At 46.2% G+C, this 23,873-nt stretch overlaps 2 protein-coding genes across 2 annotated transcripts in view; both read right to left on the bottom strand.

Annotated features, from left to right (window-relative positions):
- The window catches only part of LOC139349739 (extracellular serine/threonine protein kinase FAM20C-like), a 32,012-nt gene that overhangs the window by 1,534 nt on the left and 6,605 nt on the right, over nt 1-23,873 (bottom strand). The gene's annotated exons all lie outside the window — the stretch shown is intronic.
- On the bottom strand, nt 424-23,239 carry LOC139342002 (dynein heavy chain domain-containing protein 1). Its single transcript, XM_070978821.1, has 43 exons — nt 22,866-23,239; nt 22,267-22,464; nt 21,942-22,145; nt 21,743-21,853; nt 21,466-21,622; nt 20,906-21,160; nt 20,458-20,601; nt 19,948-20,059; nt 19,543-19,772; nt 19,208-19,451; nt 18,805-18,962; nt 17,940-18,065; nt 17,568-17,844; nt 17,300-17,427; nt 16,794-16,992; nt 16,624-16,715; nt 16,263-16,491; nt 16,005-16,130; nt 15,691-15,785; nt 12,457-15,574; nt 12,243-12,345; nt 11,923-12,082; nt 11,537-11,819; nt 9,987-11,439; nt 9,622-9,727; nt 9,172-9,286; nt 8,873-9,059; nt 8,472-8,574; nt 7,994-8,122; nt 7,630-7,821; nt 7,084-7,503; nt 6,581-6,992; nt 6,119-6,217; nt 5,806-5,982; nt 5,290-5,468; nt 3,415-4,440; nt 3,159-3,333; nt 2,962-3,036; nt 2,453-2,678; nt 2,163-2,254; nt 1,936-2,085; nt 1,022-1,647; nt 424-883 (listed from the first exon to the last, which is right to left on the bottom strand). The coding sequence occupies exons 1-43, from the start codon at nt 23,237-23,239 to the stop codon at nt 473-475; spliced, it is 13,476 nt and encodes a 4,491-aa protein (XP_070834922.1). The 3' UTR covers nt 424-472.

Here is a 23,873-nt window from a genome sequence, read left to right on the forward strand (position 1 = left end):
TGGTCTTGGAGATTTCTCATCTCACTGAGATTTACTCCTGGATAAATAAAGGTCAAAGAAAGAAATAATCCAAAATGACGTAGTAAAATATGCCATCACTGAAACACGGAGCACCTCAAGCATGAGCGATCAAAACCAGACAGCATGTGAAGTGTGACAGCTTTCAAAAGAACTCATGACCAGCTGAAAACCAGCTGATAAACAGGTGTGCAGGGTGTGTCAGTACATGATGACATCACTGTTGGGTGTGGTTACAGGTGCACAAGGCCACACCCAGCAGTGAGGCGGAGCGATCATACAAAATGCTAGAAATCACCAAAATGACAGTGTGTGAACACTTTAATGAAAAACAAAAATTCAAAACATTAAAGAGGCTTTTTGCAGCAGTAGAAAGTCACATGACTTCACATGGAGCAGATTCTTCATGGAGGCTGAGTTAGGACTCCTTTATCAATCCAGACTCTTGGTTTAGTCAGAGCACACTCACGAGCCTCACTCGTCTCAAACTACACAACACAGGATGCAGCTTGGCATGAAGGGGAAGCGTAGTGATAATGTTCACATCTGCCAGTCCCCAGCTTCCACGTTCCCGCTCTCCATCCAGATAGAGCGGGCAGGGATAGACTGGTAGCTGTGGGCCAGCTGATGGAGAAGCGTGTGCGACCTGCGACCTGTCCTTTAAATGTGACGTTTTATCAGGGACAGGGGTTACGCTCCTGACTTGAGCTTTGACACAAACAAGAGGCAGTGAGCACGGCTGCAGAGACACTGTGTCCTGTAGGGCTCCTAGCTTTGTATCCCATGATGCTCCTCTTAGCTCCAGGCCACACAAATACACAGCGTCCAGGGGAAGAGAGGCGGGGTATGTACCTTCACTCACAACCTGGAGGAAAGAGGACAACAATCAACTTGCAGCACCTGCAAACGGTTAGAGCAACAATATGAAATGAGATATGTTCATCCACCAGGTTCCAAGAGTGAAAGGCCTCTTCAGTAAGAGTTTATTATTTGCATGCTTTACCTGAAAATGCAGGGCTATATCACTGATATCTTTGCAATTTACTTGAGCTGCCTGTCTCATCACTGCCACCAGAAAGCCTCGGGCGTTTCTGAAAGCAGACAGTCGGTAAGAACCAGGTGGATCTGAAGTGTGGTGGTGCCAGAGATAAGCACCGAGCAGCTCGGCCCTCCTCTCCAAGTGAGACAAGTTAGCAAGCTGGTGGAGGGAAGTGACGGTCGGCGTGCTGTACTGAACGGGCTGCTGGAGCTGCGAGAGGAGCGAGGACACTGAATCGATGAGATCATCCCACTCAGCGTGGAGGAAGCCACGTACGGGACTGTGAGCATCAGCTCCTGCGTTTGCATCTGTGCCGCCGTTCTCGTGTGTGACGTAGCGCTTCAGCGCCTGCAGTCTGTCTCTAGCGTGGCTGAAGGCCGGCAGCGTGGCAGGCTGTTTGAGCTGGGCGCAGACACTCCCCGCTGCCCCTGGAGGAGTCTGGGAGGCCTGCAGGAGTATGTTCAAAGTGTGGCTATTGATTTTGATCCTCTCAGCTGCCACATCCGCACCGAAGCCCAGCACGAGGGGGTCACTGATGTTTGCTGAAACCTGAGGACCCTGCTCCAAAATCTGCAGCAGTTCTGTCAAATCTGAAGACGTGTAACAAAGCCACAGTCACTACACTGTACACAGATAGCTGAAAACAAGAAGCACCTACCGTGGCTTCGTGCTTGCACTCCATGCTACCTGCTGTTTGTAATGCTGATTTAGAAATTTTGGCTCTACTTAAAGGCCTGAGCTAAATGTTTGAAATGTAAGAGTAAAGAACTCATCTTTGGATGCATGATCCATTTACTCTGGTTCACTGTCTCATCATTTAGATTTGATGAGCTGTGTACTATGCAAAATAGAGAAACGTGAGAAAACTGTTTATTTACCACAGTGGGAAGCATTGTTGATGATATCTGCGAGGACGTGTGGTCCACTGTCCCAGAGTGGCCACGTCCTGCTGAGGCAGGTCTTAGCAACACTCTCCACCACCTCCAAATCTGCAGAGTCTAGCACATGACCACCGTGCACTAGATTGACTATGAATGAAAAGTACAAGGTTAGATCCTGCAGTAACTGAGCTGGAGGGAGTGTTTATCTGACGATGCTGCCTCACCTGCTATGTACTGCAAAGCCTTAGTGTTGTCATGGCAGCAACTAGCAACGCAAATGTGTGCATCCATCAAAGCCAGGAGGTCGTCCTGACTCCTTCAAAATGCACAAGCATAACCTCTTCATCTATCGAGACATTTCCACCATTTGAAGAATAAAGCTGGTTTTAAAATACTGAGACATTAATTCAGGACATATTTGGTTTCACTCAAAACAGGAAAAAATACAAATATGTTGCAAACACCTCTGCTGTATATTAATTGTAATATACAGTGTGTGGGCCCATTTTCTCACCAATTGTGTATTCTCCCTTTGCCTGAGTATTCACAGTTCTGTCTCTGCAGTAACACAGAGTGGAAGACGGCACAGCGGAGGAGGAACTCCATGTCCTCTGCTGTGACAGCCGACAGTGACTGACACCGTATGACGGACATCACCTGTCGCCAGGAACAGCTCAGCTCCTCCTTCAGATCCCAGGGAGAGTCGCAGACCAGCGGCAGGGCACACACTCGCACCGCCGCTGTTTAATGACACAATAATAACCTTCATTACAATCAGAATCATTACTACAGACAAACAGAGTCTGCTGTTTTACTCGAGGCGCCACACCGGCTGACTTGGGATAAGATTCTGTCTATTTGTGTGTTAAATTGATGTACAGTACTTTATCCTCCAATGCACACCAGTGTAGAGTGTATTGTTGATGGAGGGTCATGATCCCTTGGACTAAAGCTGTAGTGACTGACCTTGACAAGAAGACTTGGACAGAGCAGTAATGGCAATATAATAGATTTAATACCTACCTGGTATGGAGCACGATGCAGATTCTTGAGTTATGAACCACAGTCGGAAGTGTGGCTGAATCAGGCATCGCTCCTCTGTGTGACAGGCAGGCAGGCAGGCAGATACAGAAGTAGAAAGACTGGGCTTTACCTTTTTAAAGTTTTAAGCATGTGTTAACGTTAATAAATGACGCAGTGATCCTTGATCGAGCACCTACCTCTGAGAGAGGATATCAGCTGACTGAGGTGAGCCACTACTGTCTCATCCCACTGATCCAGCAGGTGACAGCTGTTAAAAACCAACCAGTGGCCGTCATTAACAGCTTTTTGCAGCATTGAGAGGATGACCTGTGTGTCACACGGAGCTCCAAAAGAAATGACTTTCACCTGAACACAAAACATATTGAGAAAAGCATCAAGCACTGCACTGAGGTACGACAGTTACAACTGGAAACAAAACGATCTGTACGTTACCTCCATCGTTTCTGCCACCCAGTGGGCCAATTCGTTTATTAAGTGAAGAGGCTGAATGCTCGTCCTCTTATCTCCTCTGGGACTGGGCAACGTAAGGATAATGGGTCCCTCATGTTTGACTATATATCGTGAGAGGGCCTCTGGGTTCCCGGTGTGAGGGGCCTCATTCTCTGCTGTCTGTCTCATCTGGCAGAGGTGGTAGACAGCCATGGCGTCCGCTAGGCCCTCCAGACAGTCTGGGAGCACGGTCTTCCAGAGGAGAGCCCGCTGTAGCAGGGACAAATGGGAGTGAGAGAGGCAGGGAACGGGCCCTGCTACAGAGGAGGAGGGAAAGTGCAGGTACTCCTGCCACTGCACGGGGCAAGCAGAGAGCGAGGCGATCAACCCTCTGAAGGCCGGGATTTTCTCCAGGCAGAGGAGCTCTGGGCGGATGTGAGGCGGTATCCAGCGAGGCACAGGTGTGGTGGACTGTGAGACAGTGGGAGCAGGGGGACGCTTCGTGACAGGATGTTCTACATCTTGAAGGCCCCTGAGGAAAGCCAGCCTCTCAGCTTCAGGGCAGAGCTGGTTGTGCTGGAGCAGAGCCACAGACACCAGCAGCTTCAGAACAGCGACATGGCTCTTGGTGAGACAGGGCCTGTATTGCACCAGCAGCTGGGCTGCCATCCAGTTTGTGACCTCTGATATTATGCCGCCTGGCACTTTCCCAGTGGTGTTCGACACTATTGGTCCGCCCTTAACAACAAAGACCTCTCGCATAACTGTGAGGAAGTTACGTAGGGAAAAATAGTAGGCAGGTGAAAGACGGGACACCTGCTGCAGAGCCTGGAAGAGGGCAGCAGCCAGCCTCATTAACTGTCGGGGCGCAGACAGCAGCGACTCGTGGTAGTCCAGCTCCTCGCTCAGCATCTGGATCTCAGCCTGCAGTTTCTTCAGTGCTTCTTGACAAACAGCCACATGGGGGAGAAAATCAGTGTCCTGCAGCAGTGAGGTGTTACACTGCAGGATGTAGTCCATCAGAGCATCCTAAGACCAGATTGTACGCAGTCAACTGAAGAACAACAGCAGATAATTACACTATCTTCTATCAAGTCTGATTCTGCATAAAGGGACTGCACTCAGCTTTACACTTAAAAACAGTCACTGTGGCAGCTTGATTAAGAAATGAACTAAGCAGGCTGGTGTACAGCAGAGGTTCTCAAACTTTTTCTGCCAAGCCGCTGTTCAGAAGCCAAAAAAAGCTCATGCCCCTCACCCCACAATTATTAACAATAACTGAGAAAGCTACTGATAAAAAAGGATGTAAGCTGAATTTTAGTGAAATAAAGGTCAGCCCAATAGCATCACCAATCTCTTGTTTGTCAGTTTTTTCCTATATAAATCATATTAATTCCTGATCAGCCAGTTCAATAGGCAAACTGCAGACAGCATTTAGATGATGATGTGATGTGTAGCGAGGTATTTTAGAGACAAAACGTAGGACTCTGCAACTATATGGGCTCCAGTTCAGAAAGTGATTTTAGCGCACACTTAAGAAGGAAAGTGACCATGACGGCTGCCATGGAAACAAAGACCGGCGCCATCATCCAATCAGATGAGAGAAGGGTCGATGCTGCTGTGAGGGTCACTCATCTTTGGTTGAGGCTACTTAAAATGATGTAAATTCCAAACAAATATGCAACAATGAGCAAAGCAAACATTTTGGGCAACAACTACAAGAAAAGCAAACTCTGACAGTGAGGCATCAATCAGCTTGTCTGCCGGTTGCAGACTGGGCCTTATTACACCTTATTGACTTCACTGGATAGTATGAGACTAAATAGAAAAACAGAAACAATGTCGGCACGATGTGATGCTACATGGTGGTCTCGTCACCTCTTCTGAGACCAGTTTCTCCTGCAGCAACTGCTTCTCATTCTGGAAGTGCGTGTGTTGAATCAGCAGCTTTCTACATTCAGACTGCAGCAGCTGTGTCAGCATCAGCTCCTGGATCTCTTCTGAGCTCAGAGAGAGGTCAACCACGCGCACCTGAGCCAAGATGGACGGATGGATCTCTATGGAGGACAGGGAGGAATACCCAGTGAGCCACTGTTTGAGTCAGGAGCTAATTTCCATACTGTCCAAAGTGTCCACTTCACTGCAGTCTGTTATTAGACATCCGATGTGAGGACCTAGCTCTATGTGCAGAGTAATGTCTCAACACTGAGTCACTCTAAGCTGTGAAAAGTTCTTAGCATGCCTCTGTATCAGTTACAACTTCAGCCAATCAGCAACACAAACTGCTGTACATACACTGGACTGGGATGACAAATTAATTTGAAAATCCTGCACTGCTGTTGCAAGAAAGATGCCAAGTAAGCGACTTTAACAGAGCAGTCATGTCCTTCCTACCGCTGCTAAGCAGTTGGACGGGCAGATGGGTGCTAAAGAAGATGCAGAATTCAGGATGAGCTGGCTGAACATGCTGTCTTAACCCCGGAAGGCAACATCTGGCAGGGCGAGCCAGTCGGGCCAGAAACTGTGGACTGGGAATTGCACGTTCCACATGAGTTACCAGAACCTTCAAACCTGCAGCAGAAGGTAAGAATGACTTTATACAGAAACCTTAGAAACTTAGAAATTTCACAAACTTGGGTTTCATATTAACTGCATCATGTGAAACCTGTCGGCCTGTTATTTCATATTTCATCATCCCCTGATTCACCTTTCTCTGCAGCCTGGTCCAGTTTGTGCAGGAGCTCTGGATCATCAGCACAAAGCACCGTCCCACACGCTGCCTCCTTCTCAAGTCTGGCGCTCTCCCCTGCAGAGCAGATAATTACTGCACTGATTTTAAGCTTTTTAATACAATTTACAAAACACAACTGTGGGAAAAACTGTTATCTAATTAATGTCTAATATCTAATTAATTTTCTGAGCACAGAGTTTTGTTGCTCGTGTAGTAACGTGAATACTTTGGGGTTTTATTACTTTTGGACGAACAAAATAAACTGCTGACATTATTTCAGCTCAGTCATGGCCAATGGTTGTTACTCCTCATATTTTTTTAGACTAAATGGTTAATTGATTAGTAGTAGCCCTAAAATCAACACCAATTCTACAGGACATGATCAAAACAAGCCAAGGATGTCAGGAGGATTTAAATGATGGAAATCTGAGGACCTACCTGTGATGAGGCAGCTTTGAGAGCTTATATCTAGATGTTGCTGAGTGTCTGCCAGCAGAGGCCAGCACTGAACCCAGGGACGCCTGCAGCCCCACAGCAGCAGCTTTACAGCCACTCTGGCTGATGGAGCCTCCAGGAGAACACCTAACACCTGACCCACAGGCAGCTGCAGCCTCTCAGACACAGAGATGGGAAAACCAGGAAGGGGGTAAGACGGTGCAGCGTCAGAGTCTGTAAACAAGGAGACTCGGGGGTCCTTGGGGTTTATGTTGATGTGTCCTGTCTCACACAGCTCCTTCCACTTGCTCAACAGTTCTATGCGCATATCAGGTCCAAAGGGGCCTAAATAAGAGATGATTGCAGCCAGGATAAGGGCATCTCCTGGTAAAGTTTGGGCATTTAACTCTGCCTGCTGAAGGGGAAACAGAGCTGATTAGAATCAGTTAAATACAACTTCAAGAAAGCACTAAGACATCAAGTGGCATGTACAGTTTGTGTGTCACCTGAGCAGCCGCCCTCCAGTCTCTGACATGTGTCTCCAGCTGCCCTGCAGCTCTTGCAGCCTCTCTTTCTGAGCTCTCAGCGGCGTGCAGCCCCAGCAGCTGCTCTTCCAGTTCTTTTTGCACCATCTGCAGCTGAAGCTTGATATCCTCGAGGTGACGGTATGCGTCCTCCTTGTGCTGCCTCGCCATTTTCAGCTGACCTCGTGCCTCTTTGGCCAGCACCTCCAACTGCCGCTTGACTGACATTTTGTGTTGCATGCAGCAGCACTCGTAAACAGCCTGGACCCATCGACACAGGGACTCGCAGGCCTTGCTCGCCTCTCGCACGGACTCAGGCACAAACTGAGGACTGTGAACTATCTGGCCGAGCTGCTGCAGCTGTTCGTTTGTCAGAGCGTAGCGGTCAAAAAATTCGAGCTCCTAGGAGATATTGGCAAGAAAGCAATCCCAAAACATGACTAGAGCACTGGTGACTGTTACAAACCTACATATGACACCACTATTCTGACTACTGAAAGAGGTTTTTTCTACTATTTTTCCACACACCTGGAAAAAGTTGGACTGCCCAAGAAGCTGTTTAGCACTCTCCCAGCCTGGTGGATGATTAAACAGGAAACAAACGGCATCCATGACGTTCACCACTCCCTCAGGTGGATCTCTGTAGCGGCGCACCTCCTCCAGGTCAGATGGATTCAGGCAGCTGAGAATCCTGAGGCCTGACAAGAACACGGGTCTCAGCTGAAACACAGAAACACACAAAAAAACATATCAAGTTCATTTTCTGTGACACTTCTATGAAATAAATGCTCCAGATTGTTCCAAGAGATTTAAATATTAAGAGCCTACGACAGTATGATGATCTTAGAAGATTAACATGAGTTCAGACGCAGATTTTAATAGATCTGCTCACCTGTTTCTGAGCATCATTTATCTGCTCTTCCAGATGATACAGCCTGTCCTCCTCTTCTTCACATGTTTTACAAGCTTCCTCGAGCAGACTCCTCTGGTAAACTACAGCTGTGAGGAGCTCCTTCTCACGCTGAAGGATGGACAGGATGCGGATATTCATGAAATCATTTCAATTTGTAATTTTCTAAAAAAAAATGTTTGTTATAAGGTAAATATTACTGAATATTCAAACTGAGGAACATAAATAGAATAAACATGCAAAAAAAGTCCCTGCACAGAGCTTCTCAGTTTGAAAGCAGCACTGCGCCTCCGAGGTCTCTGAAGAGCTCTGGATATGCTGCTTGCAGGGCTGTTTGAATCATTTTTGACTGGTGAAAAATAACCTCTTGTGCTACAGAAATTGTGGCCGTCAATGCGGCTGCGACCTCATACAGAATATTGATCCACTGAACTGAACATGCTGAATTGCTGTACATTACCTGCTGTGTCTCAGCAACTTCCTCTTGCAGTCTTATTAAGTGCTGTTTGTGCTGCACAGCTGTGTTGTTCATGACGTCCAGACGAGACAGAACAGTGGCAACTCTGAAAAATACAAGAGCTGTTGTCGTGTGTACACGTATCTCTGTTTTGTTTAAACAGACATACTACAGTGTCAGATAGAAAGTATACATTTAGTAAATGTGATTTAGAGCAGATTTACAGTTTTCTGCAGTCCAACTAAACAACTCTGCAGCAAACGTTTTGTGAAGGTGACTGTATTTCATTTTTGCTGCAGCGGTGTCAGATATTGTTCAGGATGTCGTTCGTGATGTAGCTGTGTTTGATTACACAGCAAAGAAGATGAAAAAACTCAACCCATGTCCAGTTTAAGAACAATTACCTGTTAGCTTGGCTCTGCCGTTGCTTGTGCAGACGACTGCAGAGAAAATCAAAGTGGGCAATGAACTCCATGTAAGTCTGAGGACTGAAAGGCCGAGCTCTTAGAAGGACAGAAGCATACTGACACGCAGACTGATGGATTCCCGCCATAGCCACAGACAGGCCGACCTCTAACCCTTCTCTTTCCACTAAGTAGACAAAGAAAAAAAGGATGCGCCTTGGTACAGCCTGGATATAACATTGCTATTAAAGGTTGTAAAAATGAAGTGAGTACACACTAACTTTGGTGGTGTTACTCACTTCTGTAGGGACTTGATTTGAGGCACTGAGCAGAAACTTCCACTAAAGACTGGTTGGACCAAGGCTGGTACACCTCCACACAGCAACTGAGGCTCAGGGCCTTGGTCAGCTGTGCCTAGATTACAAAGGATAAAAAGTCATCTGTTTTGGTACATTAAAATTTAACTTACAGAGTGACACAAGTAGAGCAGACGTGGTCTGTATTCACATTAGGACTGTGCATACTCAATGACATGTGCTACAACTGAAATGTGGACCTCAGTAACTAAAATGTGATGTGACAGATGGAGTAAAAAGGGCTGTACCTTAATCAAGGGCTGGTGCTTTAACATCAAACATTAAAGCATGTTTAAATAGCTGTGCCTGGCACGCTGCTCTGAAGAGGACAGCTTGTGTTTTATAATGAAATACAGGTACAAAGGTTGTAATTCAAAGAAAGAACTTATTTACATGCCATCCATGGCTTCCATTACTGGCACGCATCTCGCTGCTGTCGGCCACGGTGAAGGGAAGCAACAGGAACACATGCACATTTCTGTGGATTTGGCTCAAGTACCTTTGTTAAAAGACACACAACGAATATTGTTTGCAATGTACTCACATTTTCATCCACACACACTCACTGTAAGTGATCAGAGGTTTCCCTGTAAGTTCATTCTCGTGAATTATATCACTGTGCCATCAGTGCAACTACAGTGTAAATGAGTCCATTGACATTACACACTTTTAAATACGACTTCATTAACTATCAGTCGTCTCTGAGTAACGTGACAAACTAGACTGAGAACTCGATTAATCAGGCATTGTCCTCTTACTTCTCAAACATCCAGCTGTCCATAAGGTATCTTCTGGAGTTTTTCACAGCAGTCACTCTGGAGACGAGGTTTCCCAGCTCCTCCTCTGTGTGGAGCGCTGGGTAGGCTCTGTGGGCCATCGCCACCAGAAGCTTTTCTCTGACAGACGAGCTGATTCCTTCATGGACCAGTATGATGACATGAACTCCACTCACTCTAGTTTGATTCCCAGCCTCTTTCAGGATTTCATGCAACGTATTCTCATTGCCAGGATGAACCTCCATCAGCTGGTAGCCCGTTACGTAGGCAGCTAGGCGCACAGTGGTTTTACGGCCTGTGCCTCTGTCTGAGCCAATCAGCGCTCCATGACCTCCAGGTATGAGCAACGCTCTGAGGATACGGAACAGCTGATTCACTCTCTGTCTGTGAACCATGCATCTGTTTGTAATGTTGGAGTCATCATGAACTCTCTGTCCTTTGTCTTCCTCTCTTCTGTCAATGAGTGCACACAGCTCCTGCTGTACTATATCAAGGTCTTGGTCCTGATAAGAACGGCCACATCTGAAACCGAGCTGCTGATTCATAGACTTGAGGGCCTCAGAGAGGTCAGGACCATAAACAAGCTTAGCGATTACGTCCTCCATATGCTGAAGAGTCTGTTCAGTCTGAGGCTGAGGCTGAGGTTTCAGGCCTGCCTCTTCTGAGGGGTCAGTCGATGTGTGGCCTTTCTGCAGGTCTGACTGGTCAGCTGCTTTTGGCTCTTGAGGAAGATTTAGTTCATCTACACTCTGATCAACTGGCTCACAGATATCCACTGTGTCCGTGGGCAGTGTGTGCATAGCAAGGCTTGGGACAGGCTGGCTTTCATCAACCAGTCCAACTCCATAGTGTGCGGCTGCTGTCTTGGCTACGAGAGACGCCAGAGTTCTGCTTTCATCTTCTGAGCATAACCTGTCACTGAACGTACGCATGCACTCATGCATCCAGAGATGAACTATGTTAAGAGCTGATGCTGAAGGCCCTGTGTTAGGCTGCCACAGGCACATCCCCCAAAACACCTTCTGAAGGTCATGATGGGAAAACATGAAATGGGGCCTCTGGAGAGTAGGCTGGAATCGGTCACACACTGCATGATACAGACTTTTGGTTGCAGTAATGATACAACATGCCAAGTCCTCCCCACTCTGCTTCAGTGGCGTATCTTTGAGCCATGCTTTGAGCCTGGGAGAATGGATAGACAGTACAACATCCAAGGACTGGCTAGGGAGCACAAAAATGGAGAACAGGCGTGAGAGCCTGGAGGATATCACATTGCTGTGGGGACTGCCCAATCCCAGGACACAGCAGGTAGCCATGTAGCTGAGGGCTCCAGAGCTCAGTGACTTGACGTGGTAGGTATCAAATGTTAGAACCTCTCCTTTTGAAATACTCTGTCGCAGCGTCTCCAGAGCTGCTGACGTCGTCCCACAGACATCTATCAAGAGGAAGAAATATTAACCTCATAAAGCTTCACATGATGCAAAGTCTGATTAAAATTTAACACTAATTCTCCATAAGGTAGATTTTCTCACCACGGGGGGCCTCGTGCAGGTCATCCACAAAAAGAAGCAGTCTCTGTGGTGTTGGCGTGGAAGCCATCGTATCTCTGCAGCTCCTCTGGCAGCTGATGTGATTCAGTGTAGTGCGCAGGTCTCTGGAGCTCAGGAGGGGGCTGGCTGGTAGGCTAACATGTGGCCTGTCAAAGCTCAGCAAAGATTTGCACAGAGTGGTTTTTCCAGAACCGGCTTCTCCTGCGAGCAACACTGGCTGCTTTGCCTCCAACATGAGGTTCAGGAGATAGGCACATTTCCAATACTATGCAAACAGATTCAAGACACCTGTGAGTCAAAATGTTCATAAGCTGTGACCATTACATTGATGTATATTCACCACACGGGACAGAATGATCAGCACAAACCTTGGGAGTGACAGAACTTGTCAACATTGTGTTCTTGGGGCATGTCTTGCTGTCGATGTTAAAGAAGTGTTCAAACACACTCTCTTCATCAGGAACCGTAATTCTGTACCGGCAAGCAAACAGCACCTGACGGGCTAGTAGGTCAAACTGTGGCTTTTCACTGAAGTGAAAACATAAAAGAAATGAAGAAAACTGGTGGCTAACACACACTTCATAAGAACAGTGATTAGATATGTTAACAGCATTGACATAAACACTCAATCATTTGCATACATTTACAGTGTGTGACTACATAACAAGCTCCATACAGATGATCCTACCGAGGATGCAGACGTCCACTAAATCCCCAAACATAAGCCACCAGGAAAAGGCTCCTGGCCAGCAGCTCTTGATCTGCGTTGGATTCTGTGCCTGCTGTGTCAGCTCTGTGTAAAGGTACCTCTGCTGGGAGACAAACTGAGACAGTATAAAAGTAAAGTCACAGCCATAACGAGTCACAAAGTTACACTATACGCTCATTCATAATGGCTGTACCTGTGTTTTCTCTTTGTGGCGCTGGCTCAGCTTTTTCCACGTCCTTTCCAAAATGCTGTAACAGGGCACGCAGGATCCGAACAAATGACAGGATTTCTTGCAGGCCATAGCCGAGGCTTGATTCTCCTTCATTATGGATTGCAGAGGTTAAAGTCTTTTGCTCGAGCAAACTAAGAGTGCTGGAGAAAAGATCTTCAGCCAGACGATTCCACATGTTCGAGGTTCTTTGATCCAGTTTGTGTTCAAAAGAGAGAGCTTCCATTTCACTCCTCCACACAGTCTTCCACAGATCAGTGCCTGTGAAGTAAACGAGGCTGCAGCGGGTCACTGCAGAGGGACTTGCATCACGTAGGTCAGTCATCTCCATAAGCAGCTTAAGGTGTGACTGGGATGGCAGTGTTTCACCTGACGACAGGCACAGAAATGGGTCCTCAGGACTGCAAAGTGTGGTTAAGTAATCCAACCACCCCGGCTGCCCCACAGGCTCCCCGTCCATTACCAGCCATTTGACTATGGGTGTCTGTTTACTATTCTTGTTGCAGACTGAAGAACCTGCTGGTTCACATCGCTGTGAGTCTCGCAGCACCTTAGCGACAGCTCCATCTCGCCATCCTCTCTTTTCACAGAAGCCCCCAAATACCTCTTCATGGGACATGGCATTAGGAAATAAGACCAGAGCGTCAACAGCACTCCAGGCTGAAACAGACATCTGTGGCTCTGCCTGTGGGGGATCTCCTTCAATCGCCTTTGCAGCCAGACGACTGAGTGCTCCGGCCAGAGCACAGTAACAGGTCGTCTTTCCACTGCCTGATGGGCCGATGAGCATCACTGCCTCAGAGAGCTTCATGGTCTGGTAGAGTGTAAGAGCACTGGAAATTCTCTCAGAGTCACAGAGAAACCATTTGCTTTGTAATTCCACTGTAACTGCATCTTTAACTTGGTTCTTCTCTTCCTCCTGAATGTACTGTTGGAAAAGAGGAAACTGGAAGGCTATGGGGAAAATGTCCCTGAAAATGTTGTAGAACTGTGAGGTTTTCTTGTGCTCATAAAGAACAGGTAATAAGACAGAGAGAATGGCTTTGACAATGGCTGTCTCCTCCATTAATCCCTGTATAACTGACAAATGAGAACTGCGCACCCTGGAAGGCTTTTCAGCGTCCTCTTCATCCTTTACTCTGGCAGCCACGTTTTGTGAAGACATGAGATCGGTTTGCTCTGCAGCCGATCCTTTAGCCTCATCTGAAATTTCTCGTTGCCTCACACTTTGCTGTAAGTGCATTTCAGAGGCAGAGATGATCTTGCGCAACACAACGAGACAGCAGCTCCGGTCGTCAGTGATGGACTCGGGCAGACAGAGGGAGTCCTTGGCCTGGCTGATGAGGGACACGAGTCGTCGACTTAAAGACACTGCTTCGGAGAAACCAATGGAGGACAGCATTACTTCTGCAATGATTCTGTAATCTGGACAGGTTAACACGGTGGGTCTGGTTGCACATCGCAGACTCTCTGGCACCTCGGATGCATACCCCTTTGATGAGATGAGAACACATCCATAGTTCAAGCTGACAGAAATGCTTTTCCCTGCAAGTAAGATATGGGACACTGAATGAGCGATGTTTTTGCCACCTGTGACGCCAGCAGCAGTCCTGTCCTTCAGATCTTCATTCACTTTTTGATGCTTATTTCTTGTTATCTCACAGAAGGATTGGTGAATGTCTACTAGATGCTGTCCTAGTAATGACAGGACCCCTTGTGATAGTAAGTGCACAGAGTCCAGTAGAAGCCATGCTCCAGTCTGCAGGGCACCCAACAGCATCCGCTGGACAACAGCAGGCCTCATGCCTGGACAGCACTGTGTACTGACAACCTGTCGCCCCAGCGCTTTTCCTAACTGAGCCACAGTGGTTTTCTTTCCAGACATGCAAGGTCCACTCACAAACCCGCATCTGTAGCTCATCAGAGCGAGGAGGATTCCCAGTATCGCCCGATCTGTGGACGGAGTTTGCACCATCAACCAATCTTCTGGACCAAAATACTCGTAATCATATTGGAGCTGATGGCCCAAAACATCCACATGACATGTTGGAGCATCAGTGCCTTTCAGACTCCAATCCTCTGAGTTTATGTGATACTTCATCAAGCTTAGCCACTCAAAGGACTCTTCCAGAGGTGCATGTTGCACCTCCATGAGGCGGGATAGCTGCTGTGCATGATTCATTGTAAGCTGCACCAAAGTCTGCAGACACATCAGCGTATACTTAGAAACCACAGATTCACCTTCAGCCCCTGTGACTCCGTCCCTTATGCAACGACCAAGGCTTTTTAGTTTCGCAGAGTTGCGTGCCTTTATGTTGCTCAGCTTCACTGGACTCGAGTCTTGGACAGTTTGTAGAAGCACCCTGCACCAAACTGTCTCCTCAGCCACCAGCACACACTGAAGAGGGTATTCAGACAACAGATGCAGCACAGGTAGCGTCCTCCCCCCATCAGCACTGTGGGACGGGGTGTCCTCAACCTTCTTAACACATGCCAAATCTTGGGTGTGCGGTTCGAGCTGGTTTCGCACAATAGCACACTGTTTCATGAGGTGTACCATGGTCAACTTTAATTGTTTCTCAAAGCCACAAAGCCAAACCAAGGCGTTGAGATTCGGTTCCACAGGAGACAGGAAGGTAATGTGCTCCTGGAGGCTGCCAAACAAACCAAGAGCCTTCGTCTGCCTGTGCCTTCGAGATGAAGCCCCACAGCTCTTTACATCTCTTCTATCAGATGGTTTTTCACAATCCACTTCAAGCCAGCGTACCCCTTTAAAGCACCTGCATACGAAGGGTTGCAGCGTGAAAGGCGCTGGGCGACAGGACAGTACTTGTGTCACTTCTCTGCTACTCAGAAACCACAGTCTTGGAAACTGCTCACAGAGGGTGTCCAGGAAATGCACCATCTTGTTTGAAATCCCCTCCATGACGGACAGACCGTCCAGCAGAATCTGGCAAAGGCTACTGCCAGATAATCTGTCGTTTGTCTTCTTGGTGCGAACAAACTCTAACACATGTGGGTCATTTGACACAGACTGCATGATTTCCTTAAATGTCTCATCAACTGGTTGGAATTGCTCCAGCTACAAGAAAACATAAAAAACATGTCTGATATGCACGCTGACATCGCCGACAGCATCAGTTTCACAGCACTACAAAATCACGTTTGACTTAACACACAAGGGGCAGAGCGACATACCAAATCCACTGTCTGAACAGTAGAGGTTTCGTGGAACATCTTGGTCAGGAAGGCCCATGTTTGCTGGTATCTTTCAAATAAATAAAGCAGCTTCCCTGTCGACAGCGAAAGACAACAAAATGTTTATTGTGCTTCTGCATTTCAGCAAAATTTCAAAAACAATTTTCTGAGAGCCTGTGTATGCTGTTTGTGACTGTGTTGTTGTATTGTACTGTATGTTTTCTGTTGGACCCCCTTGAAAACGAGATGGTTCATCTCAAGGGGCTATCCATTAATAAAAATTTTCGAAATTCTTTTCTGAATATCCAACTTACCAAGATCTTGCAGTGATTGCACCCAGTCCTCCATCTGCAGCCTGAACTCAGCACTGTGTGGGGATTTCAACATGGTGGACAGAGTCATCAAATCGTTCTCTGTCTCAGCAAAGTGTGTTTCCAGCCCTGAGTGAGAAAGCACACAGCACATCTGAGCAGAATACTGGGTTTAACACATTTCCCTCTGGTGAGGGAACCACGCTGTAACCTCTTACAGTGACTACAATGACTTCATGCTGGCTTGTTAATCAGTCTCACCGGTGACAGTGAACGCTGCATCACCACAGGGACGCTGCCTGGCAGTGTGGAGCTCTGAAACACTGCCCCCTGTGGGCTTCTCTGCCTCTGTTAATCCATGTTGTGACTGACTGTGCTGCCAAACAGGGAGAGTGAATTCATCCAGCTGGAAGAGTCTGGCTTCCCATCCCCGCTGAAGCTTCTGGAAGCTCTGCTCCATGTGACGCTCTGCTCGGGCATCCTTACATGTCTGACAGAGTAACACGTACCATGTGTTAGCAGCATACATGAGCCTGCTTTCACCAGCAAATATTTCAACGCCTTCTGTTCTTGATATTCGCAGCATATCATACTCTGTATGTGACATCTGTCCTGCTCTCACCTTGCTAATAAGCTTCTGGTCAACTTCAGGCTGTTGAGACATCAGTTCAGCCACAGCCAGCTTCTCCTCTTGGCCACACAGCAGGCCCATGCCTGCCAGATGGGAGGTGTTTCGATCACTTAGATGTGCTGTGGTTATATGCATGCATTACAATGTGGACAGTGTCTGACCTTGAAAAACAGCTTTCCGGTGCTTCTGTTTGAGCTCGGGGCTCTGCAGCTCCGCCATGACTGCAAGCTGATTGTTTAAGCTGTCTAGCTTGCCTAAAGTCTCCTGCAGCACAGCGTCCTGGGTGGGTATGATACTTGTCAGAGACAGAGCTTGCTCCTTCCACTTGGTAATTTTCTCTTGAGCTTGTGAGACCACAACCTGACAGAAAAGCATTTCCAGAGATGTGTTGGTTTAATCCACATGAACAATGGCTGAAGGGTTTTTAGAACAGAATATTCCTACAACTAGAATGGTTTATAAGCAGAGCTTAGCATCTCTGCATGTAGTAGAGTATGTATTCCCCAAAGGACATAAAACAAGGCAGTCAATTAAGGAAAGACCAAATTCAAGCACAGGTACATTTCACACAAATTTGGCATCACCATGAATGCGTTTAAATACCTCCTTGCCAAACGTATGTTATCATCTTGTTGACAAGCAGAGAACGGTTTATTTGACACCTTACCTGACTGAAAAGCAGCTGTTTCCATTCTTCCATCCATGTTGTGTACACAGCTATCAACTCCCACAAGTCTTTACGGGCTTTGACCTTCTGAACATCTGCTGTCACAGCGCTCAAATCCATTGGATGTCCTAATGCAGGCAATTAAACAGTGTTAAACAACTTTTTTCCTACTTGTTTAACATGCATGTTTAATCTGACAGTGGCCAAAGCAAAACGTGCATTTTTCATGCCTGGAAGTGATTTATATCCACCATTTGTATCATCCCACCTTGTAGGTTTTGACTGTTCCTACTGAGTTGTTCCAGTTTTGCATTGAGACGATGCACATGTGCATACATGTAGTTCAGAGTGGAAACCATCTCTTCTGCGTTCTGGGCTGGGTCAAGGAAGGGTCCAGATGTAGATTTAGTGACCATACTTTTAAGGTCATGCACCAAGAATGAGAACATTGTGTCCAGAGCGTTCGCCACTGAAGGCAGCCGGTGGCTCACAACGCTGTCTGCCTGCTTCAAGAGGGGAACAAAGCAATCCCACAGGTCCAGCATCTAAATACAGAAGAGCAGCAGAAGCACAGACTGCACTGTAAAAATGTCTACAGCTGAGATGTAATGGCAGCATTTTCACTTTTACGCCTGCAGACCTTTTCCTCCAGAGTCACCTCCTGTTCAGACATCTTGCCGTAGTACATGCAAAGAGCATCCTGGAGGGACTGAATGTACTCCAAACGTTTCTGTGTGTCAGCCAACGTTTTCACACACTCCCTCACCTGCAGAGAGAAGACAGATTGAGCATTTTTAGCCGTTTTGTAGCTTCGGTTTTGTTCTTTGTAGTTTTTAATTTGAATGATCAAGCTGTCGTTATGTAGTACTTGAGTTTCATGTCCCGTTGAACCTTAAACAATGTGAAGTGAAAAGCATTACTTTGGATCTGAACTCATCAAAATAAGTGCTGTCGGTGGGTCAAATCTCATTATGGTACAGAGTTAAATATTCAGTAAATGTTGACATGCTGACAAATATTTGAGATGAATGAGAGACACACTCTGCGCCTGCAGGTTGGATGAGCCAGCTGGGTGACAATTAGAGGAAATACAACCAGACAATAAACTCTCACTGACGTGAAACTGCATTTTAAAAGTGTTTAACGACTCGCCATCACAAAAGTTCACTGGAATTCTTACTCATGCCGCAAATCCTCAGTGTTCCCTCAAAGAACAGCACTGAACACCTTAAAGCACCATGAGTTCTTGGATAATGGAGTCTAAATTTAGAACACATTTGCACTGACAAAGCAGAGCCGTTGGGATGAATAATTGAATCAAAGTGAATGTGTGACCAAAAGAGGAGTTTCAGAGGATCTAAATCTTCCATTTACGAACCCTGTAATGGTTAAACAGGGGAAACTGGGGGGTTTTTTTAGGTCTTTTTCTTACTCGTTGGGCTGATTTAGCCGGTTCTATATTTCTCTTTATGTTATTTTTCCATGCAAGTAAAGAGGTTCAATACCGTGAGGGCGTATTTTGAGAGGTCATGTACGTCTCTGGGTTCTGTCTTGAGTGCAGCAGAAGCCCTCTTCAGGTCTGATACGAGGCTTTCTGAGTGCAGCTTTATCTGCTCAACAAGCTGCTCTCGAACTTCCTCTTCAATCAACTTCAGCCGTTGTCCTTGATAAAGGAAAAGAGTATTAGAGCATTAAGCATGAAGATGAAAAAGGAATTTCTCAGCCAATCAACTGGTCATACAGTTTAATACAGAGCCAGGGAACAATAACAAAGAATTTATTTTAAGAAACTCAGTTTCATTACTCCTTCCAGGCTGCTGATTTGAAAAGCTCTTGAATAGAAATCTGTATTTTAAAGCCTTTCAGTAACACTTGAAGGGAGGTGTAATTACGTTAGAGCAGAGGTACCTAGATGTTCCTTTATGCCAGTGCACTGGATGATGAACAGCTGGCTGCAGGTGGAGACTGATGAGGGAACTGTGCAGATTCTTTCAGTCCAGTGACGTAGTTTCTTTATGTGTTCCTCATACAGTAAAGCAGGCTGACCCATCATTGATTCCAGAGAGGCTTGACTCCACTGGCTAATGAACAAATGGATGTCGATCAGCCATGAATAGCTCTCACACAGCTGCTGTGCTTCTAGTTCAGCTTCCTGTCAAGAGAATAGAGAGATTTACGAGAAACACATCCACCGATGACGCATGAACTTTGGCTGGTGTTTGATTTGAAAGCGACAGTCTTGCCTGCATGATCTCAGCCTGCTCTTTCTCAACGCGCTTTGTAACATCATTGATGCTGATCTGCCACTCCAGCTGCCTCCTGGGGAGGGGACAGTAGCAGCCATGCAGCCTGTTACCCTGTGCCATTAGCATGGTCTCTTTAGGCCCCAGCCAGCGAGATGACAGGTCCCTGAGCAATCTCCAGCAGCAGAGCCTTCTGGGACCAGTGCTTCCATCATTGGGCTTATTCTCCCCTGGGTGTTAAAACACACGGACACTCAAAAGCATAACTCATCTGATTTTAGAACCACTGTTTTTAGATCCATACAGCGACAGCAATGTCAACAATGGGAGCAGAAGCTCAAACGAGCTGAAATCAGAGCAGTGAAATTTCAAAACCAGCAACAACTTCAGCGCAAATGGCCGAACCTGTAACTTCAGGATGTTCAATGCAGGTGAAGTCAGAGGTTAAATCCTGAGCAAAACCAGGGCTGAAGACACTGCTGTGGTTCTCCTGGAAGAATCCACAAGTGTCGCACATCTACTGGAGAAGAAAGGTGTTATAAGACTGGGGATAAATTCAATATCAACTTTAAAACAACACTGCCTGATATGATGAACATAACATATCAAATATAGAGCACATGTAGCAGAACTTATCAGGAGTATATCCAACGCTTTATGTCTGGGCACATTAACCATTTGATATTGAGAATTTTGTTCTTCACATTTCAATGTGTACATTTCAGTGATCCAATTCTACAAGTGCAATCAGCTTTATGTTTAAAGCGTGCTCACATTATGAACTTGGAAAATGAAATATTTGTTGTAATCTCCTAATTAAGAATGAGGCACATCTCCAGACAGATAAATACCATCCAGAGCTCACAGATAAAAAAGATAATGTAGTCTATGCAGCTGTGGAGATGTGTCCATTACCTGGATTACAGAGCTGCCAGCAGTCAGCAGAGCTTCACTCACTTCCTGCTGGAACAGAAGCACCGGGGGGTCCACAGTCAGCTGACTGCTGCCACTGACACACAGCTCAGCACGGAAGAGGCAGCACTGCTGAGATTTCTTCCTCTAACAAACAAAAATACTTTCATCAACCAAATGAAATTCACTGATTCAATTCTTTGTCATTGTTTTATCTGATGCTTCCTCCATCAGTTTATGTAGCACTAATGCTGCAAAGTAACTCAAGTTTTGCATCCATCTCCCTCCAGGTATTAACTGGAGAGCAGTTAGGGACAGTCTGACAATCTGAAAATATTGTGTTTGAATGACAGAGGTGACAAGAGTTTCGTGTTTTAATCATCTTTTTTTTCTAGCAGGAAGGTTTGTGGCTCTGCTACATAAGTGGAGGTAATGAATGTCCTCTTGTCACCTTCAACACGTGGCTGAGAAAAGAAATGACGTCTTGTTGGGTGATCGTGACGAGACTCTGCACAATCATTTGATTGATGAGGGCAGCAAAGTTGCCCAGTCTCTGCAAGATGCTTTCAGAGCAGGTCAGCTCTTTCTCCAGCTCCCGCTGGTGAGCCCGATGGAGATGAATGGGTTCATGGCTCGTATTTGGCTTGTTAGCGCACTCCATGTGCAGCTGTAGGTCCTGGTGTGCCCTGTAGCTGCCCTCTTTCACCTGGGGATAAAAAGCACCACCGCTATAATAAAATATATCAAGTCCTACAGTGATAAGATTTTAACAACATATGTTGTAAAAAGTTGGTTTTTCAAAAAAAATGATCACAAGCCAATCTAAATGGAAATGCTTCTTTCTCAGCTGAAAGTCTAATTTTCTTTTCCCTTCTCTGAAATGTTATCCATGAAGCAACGAAGCAAACGTCTGATGCTCTTCACTGCTCTGTCACTAACGCGACTCATCTCACCTTAACACACGTTTGACTGTTACTGCTTTGTTTAATGTCAGAAAAAAAACTGTGGTACCAGATCTAGGATGACAGCGCGATTGTGTGCTAACTTCGCCAGCATCTGCAGTCGCTCTTGACTCATGGTTATCAGTGCATTCTTGAATTCCAGCAGTGTGTAGGTTCTAGACTCGTCCTGGGGAAGCCGGCGTGTCCCTTTCAGTTCTTCAATCATTCTGTAAAAGACACAGTACCATTAGGTCACAGTTCAAGGTCAGGTCCAAAACTGGCTGCAAGTCTAACAGTTGATTCGGTATTTGACTAAAATAAACACTTTGCACATGACTGTGACTCACCGAGTCATGAGAAGAAGACCAAGTCTGAACTGAGGTACAGCCATGAGCAGCATATCCTGCAGGTCAGCACACTTGCGCTGAAAAATGATTTTACGCACACTTCTACACAAACTGGCACAAAAAAAACACAGAGCAGACAACATATGAAGATTAAAATGAAAAAAACAAGAGGCAGAAAGCAGAGTTTACATGCACTCACCAGGCGAAAGCTTTCCGCAGTCTGAAGTCCCTGAAAAATGGGATCTCCTGCAAAGCTGTCCACAACGTCGACTCTCTGTGCCACTCTGCCAGGCTGACAAGCCCACCATAGCCCCTCTGTGTCACATGCAGGACAGCGTTAGGGGAGAAGATGTAGTGCTCAGAACCAGCTTCACTGGAATGGACCACTCTCAGCTCATATGGTCTAAATAAGACACAGCATATTCAGAGTTTAACTGGGAGCATCCCAGCACAACAAAATGACTACATAAGAACATTTATGGGAGTCTGAAATGAAAGCGCGGTACATAACCTTGCAAAAGTACCTGTAAGAGTCCCCATCCACTTCTTTCAGGTAATAAAGCTCCGATTCTCGCAGGTCTCTTTTCTCGGCAAAGATATGAACAACCTCTGTGCCAGTGAGAGGAGCTTTGCTGGGTTTGGTCGCTTTCCAACTTTTTACAGTCGTAATCTTTTTATCCTTACATGTTGTGACTTTTACGGCTTCATCTTTCCCTGTAAGACTGAAACAATAAAAACGAGAGTAAACAGCTGAGCAGTTAATTCAGGAATCAAGTAGTCTGGGGAGTGAACGCTGACAGCCAAATTTATCAGCTCGTTCTGGCACTTTGGTGAGAGAAAGGGCCGTTGTGTGACAGGGCTCCTGGAATAAACTGGGATAAAACTGTGCCTGGAAAATATGTATTTCATTGTGTCCAAGGCCTGTGAAGACACGCCTCGTCCTATCACATACCCATTTCATATTTCATCATGCCAGTCTGTTACCAAGTAGTGTGATAACAGTACTGTGCTGTGCTGTGATCATAACAGTTTGCATAAGAAAAATTCAGAAGAACATTCACACTCAACACTTTAAAAACTCTGTAAGAACAAATTTAAGTCAAAATCAAGTCTCTCCATGTACCTCAGTCCCGTTGACTCATCAGCCGTTCTTAAAGGGATGTGGGTCCCTGATGCTGAGGCCATTAGTCGAGGTTCTTCTCTCCGCTTTGCGTCATCTGTGGCTCTCTCAGGTCCTACTCGGGCTATGAGACGAGGGAGCTGCAGCACCGATAACGGTCTCTCAGATGAGACGCTTCGGAGGATGGAGGTATGGCTGAGAGGAGGCCTGGCGACAAAGGCTGCTGAGAGAGAAGGCGGCTCCGGGCATAGAGGTGGAAAAGTTAAGTCAGGAGAGCACGTCTTCTTCTTGACCTTGGATCCAGGCCTAACACTGCCTTTACCACCGGGCGGAGAAACTCCATCACGGGATCTTTCCTCTGAAGGGGCAGCAGACATGCTGCTGATCTCTCAGTGCATACCATACGCAGGTTTACGTAGAAAAACACAGTTTTTACATTAGGACATCAATCTGGAATTCCTGTAAGAAAAAAACACATAACGTAAACTTGTAGAATGACTGTCATCACATGCTGAACCTAACCTGCATCGTTAGATCCATCTTTCAGATGCACAGGAAAAGCAGGTCTCTGAAAGAACAAACATGAAGCTCTTTGATGGAAGTTTTCAGTGAAAAACAGCCCATTAAAAAAGCTCTCTGGAAATAATGAGTCGTTTTCAACATTATTTGTTAGTTAGTCGAATGTCTTTGACATTCAGCAGGTCATAAAAGAAACGTTCATCCATGGTTTTCCTCGACAGCACTGCGCACACAAACGTTCGCTTATATTACATCTTACAATCATGAAACACCTAAAAGTTACGACCTGTTTGACTGAAAGACGTTTTCATATTCTGCTTAATTACATTCAACTTGTCAAGATGTTTAATATCACCTAATGGATTCCTGAATGACAGTAACGCAGACTGTTCACTGGCAAAGCCTCCCACGAGCGAGCACAGCTTGCTAGTTACCGTTAGCTGACGTTAGTTATGCTAAGCTAACGTTAGTTACGCTAACCTGGTTACACCT

The sequence above is a fragment of the Chaetodon trifascialis genome, chromosome 2 (assembly GCF_039877785.1).
Source record: "Chaetodon trifascialis isolate fChaTrf1 chromosome 2, fChaTrf1.hap1, whole genome shotgun sequence".
Classification (NCBI taxonomy): Eukaryota; Metazoa; Chordata; class Actinopteri; order Chaetodontiformes; family Chaetodontidae; genus Chaetodon; species Chaetodon trifascialis.